A 14675-nucleotide genomic window follows, 5' to 3' on the forward strand; every position below is an offset into this window, starting at 1 on the left:
GTAAAGTAGGCAGGCTCTGGTTATGGGGGTAGATGCTCGAGGATTTCCAGGGGGAGTCCTGAGGCTCGATCCCGCCTTTGCATATGTCGAGCCTCCTTCCTCATGACCTTTGCCACGGGCGGAGTGCCTCACGCTAGCTCCTTGCAAGGAAGAACACTTCCTGCAAGTGTAAAGGCCCTGAGGTGGGAGGGTGTCTGGCAGATTCAAGGAACAGAAAGGCAGGCAGTAAGTGAAGAGGCAAGTCGTTGGCTATGAGGCTAGGGAAATAAAGGGCCAGATGGCACAGGACACTGAGGATGCTTGCTTTCACTTTGAGTGAGATGGGAAGCATGGCAGGGTACAGATCAAACGGCCATGGACATTCTTCCAGTGGACTGTGATCAGGAGACCACAGTTTGATTATTCTGCAGAAGGTGGGGAGGCTGAAGGGGGAACGTGATGGAAAGACTGCGAAGAGAGGGAGTTGTTACTGGGTCACTCAGTCATGTCCTATTCTTTTTGACCCCATGGACTGCAGCATGTCAGGCTTCCTTGTCCTTTACTATCTCCCAGAGTTTGCTCAAATTCATGTCCATTGAGTCAGTGATACTATCTAACCATCTTATCCTCTGCTGCCCTCTTCTCCTTTTGCCTTCAATCTTTCCCAGCATCAAGTTCTTTTCTAATGAGTTGACTCTTTGCATCAGGTAGCTAAGGTATTGGAGCTTCAGCTTCAGCTTCAGCATCAGTCCTTCCAATGAATCAGATCAGATCAGATCAGATCAGTCTCTCAGTTGTGTCCTACTCTTTGCGACCCCATGAATCACAGCACGCCAGGCCTCCCTGTCCATCACCAACTCCCAGAGTTCACTGAGACTCACGTCCATCGAGTCAGTGATGCCATCCAGCCATCTCATCCTCTGTCGTCCCCTTCTCCTCCTGCCCCCAATCCCTCCCAGCATCAGAGTCTTTTCCAATGAGTCAACTCTTCGCCTGAGGTGGCCAAAGTACTGGAGTTTCAGCTTCAGCATCATTCCTTCCAAAGAAATCCCAGGGCTGATCTCCTTTAGAATGGACTGGTTGGATCTCCTTGCAGTCCATGGGACTCTCAAGAGTCTTCTCCAACACCACAGTTCAAAAGCATCAATTCTTCATCGCTCAGCCTTCTTCACAGTACAACTCTCACATCCATATATGACCACTGGAAAAACCGTAGCCTTGACTAGATGAACCTTTGCTGGCAAAGTAATGTCTCTGCTTTTGAATATGCTATCTAGGTTGGTCATAACTTTCCTTCCAAGGAGTAAGCGTCTTTTAATTTCATGGCTGCAGTCACCATCTGCTGTGATTTTGGAGCCCCCAAAAATAAAGTCTGACACTGTTTCCACTGTTTCCCCATCTATTTCCCATGAAGTGATGGGACCGGATGCCATGATCTTAGTTTTCTGAATGTTGAGCTTTAAGCCAACTTTTTCACTCTCCACTTTCACTTTCATCAAGAGGCTTTTTAGTTCCTCTTCACTTTCTGCCATCAGGGTGGTGTCATCTGCATATCTGAGGTTATTGATATTTCTCCCGGCAATCTTGATTCCAGCTTGTGTTTCTTCTAGTCCAGCATTTCTCATGATGTACTCTGCATATAAGTTAAATAAACAGGGTGACAATATACAGCCTTGACGAATATTCAGGGTTAATTTCCTTTAGGATTGACTGGTGTGACCTCCTTGCAGTCTAAGGGACTCTCAAGAGTCTTCTCCAACACCACAGTTTGAAAGCATCAGTTCTTCGGCACTCTGCCTTCTTTGTGGTCTCTCTCATCCTTACATGACTACTGGAAAAACTATAGCTTTGACTAGACGGAAGAGAGGGAGACTGTGGTATAATGGAAATGAAGGTCTTGGTCCCCTGGTTTCTGGTAAGGCTCTTGAAAACCTTGGCATCGAGGAGGGATAAGAGCGCCTTTTGTATAGAAACGCGATGACTGGTGGTTGGGAGCCCCCTAGGTGACTTTTGATGGGGGCTGCTTGCCAAAAACACAGAGGCATCATTAGAAAGCTGGAACTTTCAACCCCGTCCTCTGTCCTCTGGGAAGGGGAGTGGGACTGGAGATTGAGTCAATCACCAACAACTGACTCAGTGACACCTACATCATGAAATCTCCATAAAAACCCTTCTCTGATGGGGTTCAGGAAACCTCCAAATTGGTGATGCTGGTACACCCAGAGGGGCCAACGAATCATCATGCATTTCCCTTCAAGCAGTTCTCATGGTGCTCTGCTTGGTCCTCCCTGGAATGAATTGTCAATGAGCACTTTCTCCTTCTTTTTTTTTTTTAAATAGTGTAAATGGGGGACAAATCCCATTATATAGCTGCTGAATTTTGCCCTTAAAATTTTTAAACGTCGTACATTTTAACTTTTTGTATATTTTAAATGTTATAAAATTTCTGTTTTCTGGCTAAGGACTGTTATTGTCTGGGTCTGTTTTTCTTGTATTTACTTCCAACACTTGTGCTAATTACAGAAACATTTCTCCCAATAAAGCAAATATATATATATATATATATATATAAAATACATATACATTTTAAATATTTATAATTTTTAATATGTGTATAATTTATGATATTATATATAATTTTTGGATATATATATATGAATATATGTTGGAGTAGGAAATGGTAATTCATTCTAGTATTCTTGCCTGGAAAATTTCATGGACAAAGGAGCCTGGCAGGCTACGGTCCATGGGGTTGCAAAGAGTCAGACAGGACTGAGTGAGTACACACACACACATCAATATATGTATCACTGGCTAGAACTCCAGCAGAGAAATAATCCATCTGTTCAATTCTCCACCTTCTTCACATTTGTGTGGAGCAGAATGACGAATGTCTTCTTATCAGGGGTTGGATGCTCCTCACCAGGCTTCTTGTGGCCTAGGTAGACAGAGCTATGAATTTTAAGCCCATACACGTTCTGTAGAATGCGGCTCAATGTATTTTGTTGGAGGGACTTCCCTGGTAGTCCAGTGGTTAAGATTTTACCTTCCAATGCAGGGGATGTGGGCTTGAGCCCTGGTTGGAGAGGGCTCAAGATCCTACGTGCCTCTTGGCCATAAAGCCAAAACATAAATCAGGAGCAATATTGTAACAAATTCAATAAAGATTTTTTTTTAAATCCACTAAAAATTCTTTATACCTGTAGTGGACCCAGCAAATATTTTCAATAAATCCCTTCCTGTTATAATCTTTGAAATGAAATGTGTCTGTCTGTCTGCCCTGTAGGACTCGACTACCAATCCTGTCCAACATCAGGAGACTGCGAAAACAACCCTGTGGATTCTTTCTGGAAAAGTGCATCCATCCAGGTAATCCTGGGGTGCACGGCTGGGCGGCAGAGCAGATGTGGGACCTGTGAAGAGGGCGCCGGAGGGTTCAGAGGCATCACTGGGCCATCACGTCAGTCCTTCATTTCCCTGTGTCTCACTTTCTGCCACGTTCTGATTCAGCCTCTTTGCTCCATAAAGGCGTGAGGATTTAAGAAGCTGAAATGCTTAATGCATTGCCTGGCGCAGAGAAAATATTCTAAATAGTAGCTTCAGCTGAGGATCTTAAACAGTTGTTATTATTACAGTTGGGTTGCGGTTGTTGTTACTGTTTCAAATCAATGTGATATTGGTTGCGATGTGAAGTGGCGTAATCCCTGCTTTACGGGAGAACCTGGGCCTCCTGAGACCTATATGTGGGGGTCAGAGGCGTCCAGAAGGCTGATATTCTTGGGGCAGGAGATGATACACACCAGAGATAAACTGGAAGTGCAGAAAGTGAAAGTGAAGTCACTCAGTCGTGTCCGACTCTTTGCAACCCCGGGGACTGTAGCCTACTAGGCTCCTCTGTCCATGGGATTTTTCCAGGCAAGAGTACTGGAGTGGATTGCCATTGCCTTCTCCAGCAGATCTTCCCAACCCATGGACTGAACCCCGGTCTCCTGCATTGTAGGCAGACGCTTTACCGTCTGAGCCACCAGGGAAATCCCACAGTCCCCTAAAGGCCACGGAGAATATCATCAGCAGAATTGATAGCGATCAGTAGCTAGAAAACACCAGTGACTGCAGCTTACATTTCCTGCCACCAGCATTAGACCAAAGATTCCAAATAAGAAGGTGACATTTTTAGCTCAGTGCCTGACGAAGAGCAGTTGACTGTTATCTGCACTGGCTAGGGCTCTGGCGATGTCCGGTCCTGCCACTGAGCCCCTTTCAGGGTTATCTGTGTTCCTTTCGGTCTCATTTCCTGCCCTGGATCACCAGGTGTCCACCGGAGCCACTGTTCATCAGGGCAAGAGACTCTTCGGTTAAATCTTCCGCTACAGGGGCAGTTTGGAACTAAGCGGAGGGTGGCTCCCAACAAAGGTGTTCTTATTCCTCTCTCTCCTGCTAGCTCCGGGGAGCCCTCGGTCTGTGCCTGCTCCCCACAGGTTCTGCCTGGAGTACAGAACCACTCCAGGGGGTGAGCTGCCCAAGCCCCTCATTGAGGAGTGGGGGGCTGTGTGTGGCATCATCATCTGAACATGGGGTCCTAAGGACCACGCAGGAGTGACATCAGCATCGTATGCAGAGAAACCCAAATGTTACCCCGTGGACCTACCCCATTTCAAAGTGCGCTCCAAGCCACCTCCAACCCTGAAATGGGAGTTTCGTAACCATGCTCACCTTTACGACTGGAGAAGGAATTGGCAACCCACTCCAGTATACTTGCCTGGAAAATCCCATGGACAGAGGTGCCTGGCAGGCTGCAGTCCATTGGAGTTGCAAAGAGTGGGACTCGACTGAGTGACTAACACAAACACACACACATTTTATGAACCCTCAGAATATGCTGGGTTGTCTGAACGTGAAGTGAGATAATATAGTATTGATATACTGATGAGGAGAGGGTCCGAACCATGGCAGAGAAATATGCCATAAATAGTAGTATCATTTAAAATAATTTGATCATCACAGCGATCCTATAGGTAGAGACTCTTACTACCCTTGTTTTACAGATAGGCCTTGGTGACAAGGCCAAGGAACTTAATCCGTCTAATTACTGAGCTAACAAGTGCAGCAACTGGACACTGTGACTTCATACAGCCTCACTGCATCTGCATTCCTTTTTCTTTTTCTTGGCTGTGCCGTGTGGCATTCAGGACCTTAGCTCCCCGACCAGGCATTGACCCTGTGCCCCCTGCAATGGAAGAATGGCGTCCTAACCACTGGACCACCAAGAAACTCCCGACATGCTTTGTTTTAATGAAAAAAAAAAATTTTTGTATCACCAGTTTAATAGCTGCTCATGATAGAGAATGATAATTATAGAATGTATAAAGAAAAAAACTAGTTATTCACATTCCTGCTACCTAAGAGCAAATCATTTAACACAGTGGTCATCAGACTTTGGCATTTGCAGATTTAACCTCGAATGTTCGCATGTTTGGAAGCAAGCTGAGACAGGTGTGGTGGCATGGAGCGGAGTGTTGCAGCCGGTATTGGGCGGCCAGGCTCTCCTGGTGGCTCAGATGGTAAAGAATCCACCTGTGATGCAGGAGACCAGGGTTCGATCCCCGAGTCAGGAAGGTCCCCTGGAGAAGGAATTGGTAACCCACTCCAGTGTTCTTGCCTGGAGAATTCCATGGACAGAGGAGCCAGGCAGGCTACAGTCCATGGAATCACAGAGTCCATGACTGAGCAACTTACATTTAACACTGCCAGAGAACAAGCCCGGCCTTGCGAATCTCAGATCTGCGTGACAGCCCTGCCCTGCTCCACCTCAGTCCAGAAGAAGCATTTTATCAGGGAAATTATATGCTCCAGTAGTGTGCTGAGCAGGAGATTGGGGAATTTCTCTGGCCCTGTGTCTGCCTTAGGAATTTCGGGGGTTGACTGATTCCCACACTTCTGCCCATTCATTTTTGTGTTTTTCTTTATTTATTTGACTCCACCGAGTCTCAGTTGTGACAGGCAGGATATTTTCAAGTTGCAGCACACGGGAGCCAGGTCCCTGACCTGGGATCGAACCCTGGCCCCCTGCACTGAGAGCACAAGAGGCTTAGCCACTGGACCGCCAGCCAAGTCCCTGCCCATTCATTTTGAACAGAGTTGAGCGCGAGCCATCTCATCTCACACACTGCTCTGGATGTAAGCACTTCTTGGGCTACGGCCAGTCTTTCGTAGTCTTTTACCAGCAGCTGGGTTGTATTTCAGACGTGTGAGTACCACGATGGACTTACCCTTCCCTGTAGTTGACCGTTTTAGATTGGTTACAAACCGTGCTGCAGTATAACTCTGTGCACCGGGGGATCCTTTGTGATGTTTCCTGAGTATTTCTGGCTCATCGTCTGGGCGTGTGTTTCGCATTCATTCTGTCTCTTGAAGTTACTTCTGTGTGACTTGCGTTGGCTAATAGGATATGAGTAGGAGTGACTGCCTGACTTCTGGGTGTGTGCGTGCATGCACGCCAGGTCACTTTAGCCGTGTCTGACTCTTTGGGACCCCATGGACTGTAGCCCGCCAGGCTCCTCTGTCCATGGGATTCTCCAGGCAAGGATACTGGAGTGGCTTGCCATTTCCTTCTCCAGGCGATCTTCCCACCTCCAGGATCAAACATGAATTTTCTGTGGCTCCCACATTGCAGGCAGGTTCTTTACCACTGAGCCACTGGGGAAGACTTGAAGAACTGGTCTGTGGCGTGCCACTTTTCTCTCCCTTCACTGATAAACTATGACTCTGCAGATGTGGAGACTTCATCAACTTGGGTCCCAGAGCAGGAGCATATGTAGGAAAACCCAAACCCCAAATCCGAAAACCAGTGATACACATGTAGCATATGCATGAAATAAACCTTTCTTGTTTAAAGCCACTGGGATTTTTGAGACTGTTTGTAATGGCAGCAGCATAAGATAGTGTACACTGATTGATACAGGGTTGGAATCTGATAGTTTTGGATTCTTTTATTTTTTTAAAAATAGTTCTTTATTTATGTTGGCTGTGCTGGGTCTTTGTTGCTGCTTGAAGGGGCTTTTCTCCAGTGGCGGTGTCGGAGTTCTCTTTGCAGTGGCTTCTATTCCTGCAGAGCCCAGGCTCAGTAGTTGGGGCACACGGACTTAGTTGTTTGGTGGCCTGTGGGATCTTCCCAGACCAGGGATTGAACCCATGTCCCCTGTATCGGCAGGCAGATTCTTAACCACTGGACCAGCAAGGAAGTCCTGTATTGTTTTATGATGGTAGATGACAGGCATGAGGTTTGCACATTTCAAAGCAATTTGCTTTCCAAGATATGCCAATTTACATCCCTTCTAGCTCTGTGGAATACCAGATTTATCACATCCTTGTCAGTATTGAGGATTGTTAATTGAAAAAAAAAAACGGTTGACTGTTTCATAGGTGAAAAATGGTGTCTTGGCTAACTCAAAATGCTTGTTTCTTTTTTGCAGTATGCAAGAGATAGTTCTGGGGTGATCAATGTCATGCTGAATGGCTCAGAGCCAGCAGGAGCCTATCCTGTAAAAGGGTAAGAATGCGAGCCCTAGCATATATGACAAAGATGCCAAGATGTCTTTTTAATTGTTTTGAATGGAGGCTTAAGAGGATCGTCCGCATATCCCAATCTAGTGCTTTTGTAAGTTCAGCTGGGGCAAAACCATTGAATGACCTGGACATCAGAGCCATGTGCATGCCTTTATACCACTAACAGCTGAATGCACGAATGCAATAGTAACCTACAAGCTAAAGCTAAAAGGTAATCCCCACAGGGCTTCCCTGGCGGCTCTGTGGTAAAAAATCCACCTGCCAATGAAGGAGACTCGGATTTGATCCTTGAGTCAGGAAGATCCCCTGGAGAAGGAAATGGCAATCCATTCCAGTATTCTTGCCTGGAGAATCCCATGGAGACAGGAGCCTGGTGGGCTACAGTGTGCATGAGGTTGCAAGACTTAGCAACAAAATCGCCACCACCAACAACCCCCAATAGTGTTAAAAATAATGTGTAAGTCGGCTAACAACGATATGGGAACAGTGTCATATTGCCTTAGGACTTGACAGAACGTGTTTTCTCAGTTTTTTTGCAGATTTTGAAATTCCCTACCTCCAGAAGGATAAAATCACACGAATTGAGATCTGGGTGATGCATGAAATCGGAGGACCCAAGGTGTAAGTTACCGTGCTACTGGTGATGGTCATGGTACAAACATGCTTTTCTTGGATGTGACATGACCCAGTCTGATTTACATGTACAGTTCTGGGGAAGCCACTGTCTTCTCTGTTCATAGTGTGGTGGGCAGAGAAAGGCAAAGGCTTGACTTTCTGAAATGCCACGAGTCAGTCCTGAGCCCAGAGAGAAAGCTTCCTTTATCCAGAGACTCCTCTCAGCCTTTCTGAGTGACCAGGGCAGCATCAGATAGGAGAGGGCCTCATGCATTCGTGTGGGGCAAAGCCAGTTTTTTCTGTCTGTCATTAGAAGTCCAACAACCTCACCAGGAGTTCTCAGAACTGACTCATGGACTATGTAATGAAGACATTCTTTTCACAGAACAACCAGTTTCATAACTGGGTCTCAGATAACTGGCTGAGAAAGCTTTTAAGATCCATACTTTTCTGGGAAACCACTAACTCAATGGTTGCATCAGCTCAGATATCAATGCAAGCTTGAAGTCCTCCTTTTTTTTTTTTTAACTTTTTATTTTGTATTGGGGTATATAGCCGATTACATGTTGTGATGGTTTCAGTTGAACAGCAAAGGGACTCAGTCATACATGTACATGTATCCATGTAGTGTCAACGGCACTGAAATGTAGGACTGAACCTTTAACAACAGGGGACTGCTTTTTATGAATTATGCTCAGACTGTAAAAGGAGCCCAAGCAGGAATTAAAAATAATGGCAGAGAGGTACATACGTGGACACACAGACATGGGCAAACGCAGATTAAACACGCATTGGGCAGCAGAATTGGGTTGTTATGTTTTCAGTCTCGTCGAAATAAATACATTTAAAAAGTCGAAAGTGATGTACATCAACATGTTAGCAGCGGTTATCGCCAAGGATGTGAGATTTAGGCTCCCCGCCCTTTTTGTTTATTTGAGTTTTCTAATATTTTTTGATTTTGTATGTATTTTCTATTTCCATCTGAAGATCGACTTAATACGCTGTGGGTTGGATAAGGGGGCAGTCAGCTCGCTCGGAGCCCAAGCCCAGCACTGCGTCTGTGGTGCGGCTGGGATGCGCCCTGTGGTCCACCGCGCATGCACCGGCGCGGGCCTGAGCATGGATGTGCGTGACTCGCAGGCTTCGGACAGGTTTAAGGTTCAGAGCATCTCCACGTGGGAGCGGCGGCTCGGGTTCCGGCAACACCTCTGGATTCAGAGAATCTGCCACGTATTTCTCCATCGAGGAGTAGATCTCAGTAGCACGTGGCCAGTATAACTTTTCATTAACACAGAAACAGCTTCTTTGATGTGTAATGTCTGTGTTTGTGTTTCAGGGAATCCTGTGGAGAAGGCAGCGTGAAGCTCTTGGAAGACAGGCTGGACAAGATGGGTTTCCAGTACAGCTGTATCGATGACTACACGTAGGTGGCGGATTGTAATCCGTTGTTCAGTCGCTAAGTCATGTCCGGCATTTTGCAACCCTCCCTGTCCTTCACTGTCTCCTGGAGTTTGTTCAAATGCATGCTTATCGAGTCTGTGACACTGTCTAACCCTCTCATCCTCTGCCGCACCCTTCTCTTTTTGCCTTCCATCTTTGCCAGCATCAGGGTCTTTTCCAAAGAGTTGGCCCCTCGCATCAGGTAGCCAAAGTATTGGAGCTTCAGCTTCAGCAACGGTTATCAGTGCTTATATTCAAAGAAGGAGCAGGGGGCTGTTGGAAAGGTTTTTCAGAGGTCAGCCCCAGAGGCCATGGAACTGTGCCTTCCTGTTGTCACTGGATCTGGGGACCGGTAGTGCTTTCCAGCTAGAGTTCCCCCGACCCCCATCCCCTACTGTCCTCAGCCCTTTTTAAGGATGCTTAAAGGATGGACATTTGCCATTTATCATTTGTGAGTAACTGGTGTCCTCCTCACTCGCTTACCTGCTTGGGGAGTCACCTGCACACTGCTTCTCTGGATGCCACACTACCCGTGATTTATATTAAGGGGAGTTTGAGATACTTACAGAGAGGTGCTTGGTGGCTGTGGACCAACCGAAGTCATCATAGCTACCATTTATCACGGACTTTATGGGCCAGGTACTTTATATACATGTAGTCAGAGATCATTTCGGGGTGCTCCTGATTCTTGGAAATGTAAGTTTGGCTCAAATTCTGGGATGATTGAAAGCCCTCCCCTGGCCTGGGAATTACTCACCTATCGCTTCCTGCTTCTCTATGTGTCTTTGTGTGTCGGCTCCTGAGTTTGCGGGCCTGTTTGTTTCCCTGGGGGCCGGAGCCCAACACTTCAGTGATTTAGGGGCTTTCCCGAAGGTTTGTGAGTGCGGCAGGGTGCATGTTACATCTGCAGCCTTTACCAGCACCAGGGACTGTCCAGCTGGCCCTGCCGCCCTCTGACCTTCTCAAAAGGGACCTGGTGACTCTCCCACCTGAGCAAAGCCCCCAGAAGTGTGGGTCTCCCCCTCTTCAGGCGTCCCCCCAAGGAGAACAGGCCTGTTCTTTTCCCATAGCTTGAAGCTGGACTCTTTCCCTTCTCTGTTATTGCTAACAGTCTCAGAAGACTCTGAAGTTAGTTAGGTGTTATCATCACCCTGTTTTGAACACAAAGTAAAGCACATACTCTTGTTTTGGAAACATAATCTGTGTTCAGAAAAATGCAGAAACCGTAAGTATCCAGTTGGATGAATTTCCCCAGGGCACTGAACACGTGTACCCGGATTAAGAGGCAGAGCGTCACCAGCACCCCCAGTCTCTTCTTGGTCTCCCTTTCAGGCTCCCCATCCGCCTGTAGTAGGAACCACTCTCTGGACTTGTAAGAGCATAGATTCGTTTTGTCTGTTTTATATAAATATCCCCTGTTTATGCATGGGTAAATGAAAGGTCAGAGGTTAAGCAAGTTTCCCAAAGTCACCACTCGGTGACACAGCTGAGTTTTGAACCCATCACTGTGTGACCCTGAAGCTTCCCCTTTTTCTTTCTACTCTGAGATTCCTCCTTTCTTACAGCATCAGGTTTTTGTAAATTAAATAAAAGGCAATTCTGATTCTAAAAGAGCTCAGGGATAGGAAAAAAAATAATGGCTAAAAACTCCACAGTTAGGAGCCCTTGGCTTTGGCCCAGGGACTTCCCTGAGGAGGCTGTCTTTTTACAAGTCATCAGGTCAAATGGGGGCCCAGGGCTGCCTTCCCGACTCACAGCTGTGAGCCTCAAGGCCTCAGCCTGCTTTTCCTGAGTCACGTTGCCCCGCCTAAGCTGGACCCAGGCTCCGCCCTTGCATGCCTGGCTCAGCCCCCCAGTTCCTATTTCTGTACCACCTGTGGGCTCTCGCGTTCAGATGGGGTTTTATTTCTCCTGGGCCCCCAGAGAGATAACAACAGGCTTAACACAGGGTGAGCAGCCAGGGTTAACAGATCAGACTCAAGCCCAGATGTGAGTGAGAATCCCCTGCCCGTCAAATTTCAGGTGACACTGACCTCTGTGCCACGGCGGTGGAACTTTCTCCCCACATCCTGCAGATCGTGGCAAGGTCCTTGTTCAAAGCCTCTCTTGCCTCCTGTTTTCTGCTTTGCGTTGTATTGACCCACACTCCGTGAAACTCAGTGCGTTTTGGTGGGGGAAGTGGGGAGTCATGACAGCAATACCAAGCTACTTTTTAAAAATTAATATTATTTTTTGGCTGTGCTGGATCTTTGTTGCTGTGAGGCGGCTTTCTCTCATTGCAGCCAGCAGGGGATTCCTCTCTAGCTGCGGTGCTGGGGCTTCCCTTGTTGTCAAACACGGGCTGCAGAGCTCAGGCTCAGCAGTTGGGGTGCTTGGGCTGAGTTGCTCTGCACTGAGTGGAATGCTCTGAGACCAGGGATTGAACCTGTGTCCCCTGCATTGGCAGGTGGATTTTCAACCAGTGGCCCACCAGGGAAATCCAATAACAGACTACTCTTGTTAAAAAAAAATGTATCTGAACGGTGTCCACTGAGAAGTAGAGAGTCCTAGGGAGGGGTCATGTAGTGTGCCATAGACAGAATGCTTTCCTGTTCTTCCCAAGTCCCCTCCAGTCACCCTGTGGCTGACTGACATCCTCTCTTGGCCTGCCTCTCACTGTCACCAGGCTCCCGTCCTCACTGCTACTTTCCCTTCCCTCCGGACTGTCCTGGAACCCGCATCTTCTTCCCTGAAGCCTGGGCACCAGCCATCACCCACGTGCTTCAAGTCCAACCTTCTGCCCGAAGTTCTTATCAACAGATTTTCCCAGAAAAGTTGTACATCTTTACAGAAGTGGTTCCATGCCCAGGCTTTGGAGGGGAGGTTCAAGTTCAGCTCCGCAACTTGCTACTGTGAGAACTTGGCCAAGTTCCTCTGGACAGCTTTCTCAGCTGTCGATCGCAGATAATAATTTGTTGTTGTTGTTCAGTTGCTCAGTCGTGTTCGACTCTTTGTGACCCCATGGCCTGCAGCATGCCAGGCTTCCCTGTCCTTCACCATCTCCAGAGTTTGCTCAAATTCATATCCCTTGAGTCCTCGATGCTAACTATCTCATCCTCTGCCACCCGCTTCTCCTGCCCTCAATCTTTCCCAGCATCAGGGTCTTTTCCAATGACTTGGCTCTTCGCATCAGGGGGCCAAAATATCGGAGCTTCAGCTTCAGCTTCAGCATCGGTCCTTCCAGTGAATATTCAGGGTTATTTTCCTTTAGGATTGACTGGTTTGATCTCCTTAGTATGTGCTTTGTTCGGTTGTTGTAAGGAGGGAATGACATCATCTATGTAAAATATTTAATATATCATCAGATTTTCTGGTACATAGTAAGTGCTCAACAAATGCCAGCTAATATTTTTGAAAATAAACTGTGTCCTTCAAGGTCAGAGACTTTATATCTCCAGTACCTTGCAGGTTCCCCATAAATGTATGATGAATGAAAGTCACTTGAATCAGCCCTTAAATATTACTTCTTTTCATTTTGCAGACCAGTGAAGCTCTTACAGTGTGTGGAACACAGCACTCATCCTGACTGTGCCTTAAGTTCGTAAGTAAATTTTTAACCTAACTTCCTTGCTTCCTGAAGATGGCCAGCCCTTACCATTTACAGGATGCTGGTGGGTCACAGTGTCATTTTACGCCCACCCCCTGAGATGCCCGGTTGCAGAGTAAGGTTGGTACGTGTGCACTGCCCCTCTCCATCTCTGCGCTGCTGGGTAAGTGCAGGTTTGCTGAGCATCCGTGCAGCTGAGCTGACCCCCGCGTGCACCATGGGAGCAAGGTCACTGCAGCTGCACCGGCGGCAGCACAAAGCCTGGACCTGGGGTGGCAGGACCACCTCTTAAAATTTACTTCTGTGGACCTCAGAAATGAAAGCTATTTTACCAGCAAAAGTGGGCTTATTTTGGGGGACCTCCCTGGTGGTCCGGTGGTTCAGACTTTGCCTTCCAATGCAGAAGCTGTGGGTTCGATCCTTGGCTGGGGAGTTAAGACCCCCACCCCACCCCCTGTCTCGTGGTTTAAAAACCAAAATGTGCAACTGAAGCAATATTATAACAAATTCAATAAAGACTTGAAAAATGGTCCACACCAAAAAAAACTTTTTTTTTTTTTTTAAAGAAAGTGAGTTTATTTGGGACCAGTAGAGGAATTGCAGTTTGGAACAAGCAAGCTATAGCAAAAGCCACAGGCAATACTGGAAGTGGTAGCCTTTCCCTTCTCCAGGGGATCTTCCCAACCCAGGGATCGAACCCAGGTCTCCCACATTGCAGGCAGATTCTTTACCAGCTGAGCCACAAGGGAAGCCCGTGAGAATGGATGTGAGAGTTGGACCATAAAGAAGGCTGAGCACTGAAGAATTAATGCTTTTGAATTGTGGGGTTGAAGAAGATGCTTGAGAGTCCCCTGGACAGCAAGGAGATCAAACCAGTCAATTCTAAAGGAAATCAGTCCTAAATATTCTTTCCCTCTACCCCCATTTCCTCTAAGTAATTTCTTTCAGCATTTTGGTCCATTTCTGCCCATACATCCCGGTACACACATATGTTACCAGACACAGATGTGAGTTTGTTCATCTGTTTGTTTTTCGTTTCATCTTATTTTCATTTATTTACTTGCCTTTTCAGAAAAGTTATTTATTTTTAATTGGGGGGTAATTGCTTTACAAGACTGTTGGTTTCTGCCATATATCAGCGTGAATCAGCCACAGATATTCGTATGCCCCCTCCCTCTTGAACCTCCCTCCTACCTCCCACCCCATCCCACACCACAGAGCACCAGATTTGAGCTCCGCGTGTCACACAGCAAACTCCTCCTGGCTGTCTGTTTTACCTATGGTAATGTATTTGTTTGCACGCTTCTCTCCTGGTTCGTCCCCCCACTCCTTCCCTGCCTGTGCCAACGAGTCTATTCGCTATGTCTGCATCTCCATCGCTGTCCTGCGAATAGCTTCACCAGTACCATCTTTCTAAATTTCGTATATAGGTGTCAATATATGAGAGCTGTTTTTCTGACTTACTTCGCTCTGTGTAATAGGCTCTAGG

The 14675-nt window shown here is 47.0% G+C and overlaps 1 protein-coding gene across 1 annotated transcript in view; it reads left to right on the top strand.

Moving 5' to 3' along the window:
* The window catches only part of BST1 (bone marrow stromal cell antigen 1), a 29807-nt gene that overhangs the window by 9168 nt on the left and 5964 nt on the right, over window positions 1–14675 (top strand). The window contains exons 4-8 of the mRNA XM_019962089.2: window positions 3266–3348; window positions 7452–7528; window positions 8074–8166; window positions 9497–9583; window positions 13121–13180. Of these exons, the coding sequence (XP_019817648.2) occupies window positions 3266–3348; window positions 7452–7528; window positions 8074–8166; window positions 9497–9583; window positions 13121–13180 (400 nt within the window). The remainder of the gene's footprint in view (window positions 1–3265; window positions 3349–7451; window positions 7529–8073; window positions 8167–9496; window positions 9584–13120; window positions 13181–14675) is intronic.

This window comes from Bos indicus, chromosome 6 (genome assembly GCF_029378745.1).
Source record: "Bos indicus isolate NIAB-ARS_2022 breed Sahiwal x Tharparkar chromosome 6, NIAB-ARS_B.indTharparkar_mat_pri_1.0, whole genome shotgun sequence".
In the NCBI taxonomy this organism is placed as follows: Eukaryota; Metazoa; Chordata; class Mammalia; order Artiodactyla; family Bovidae; genus Bos; species Bos indicus.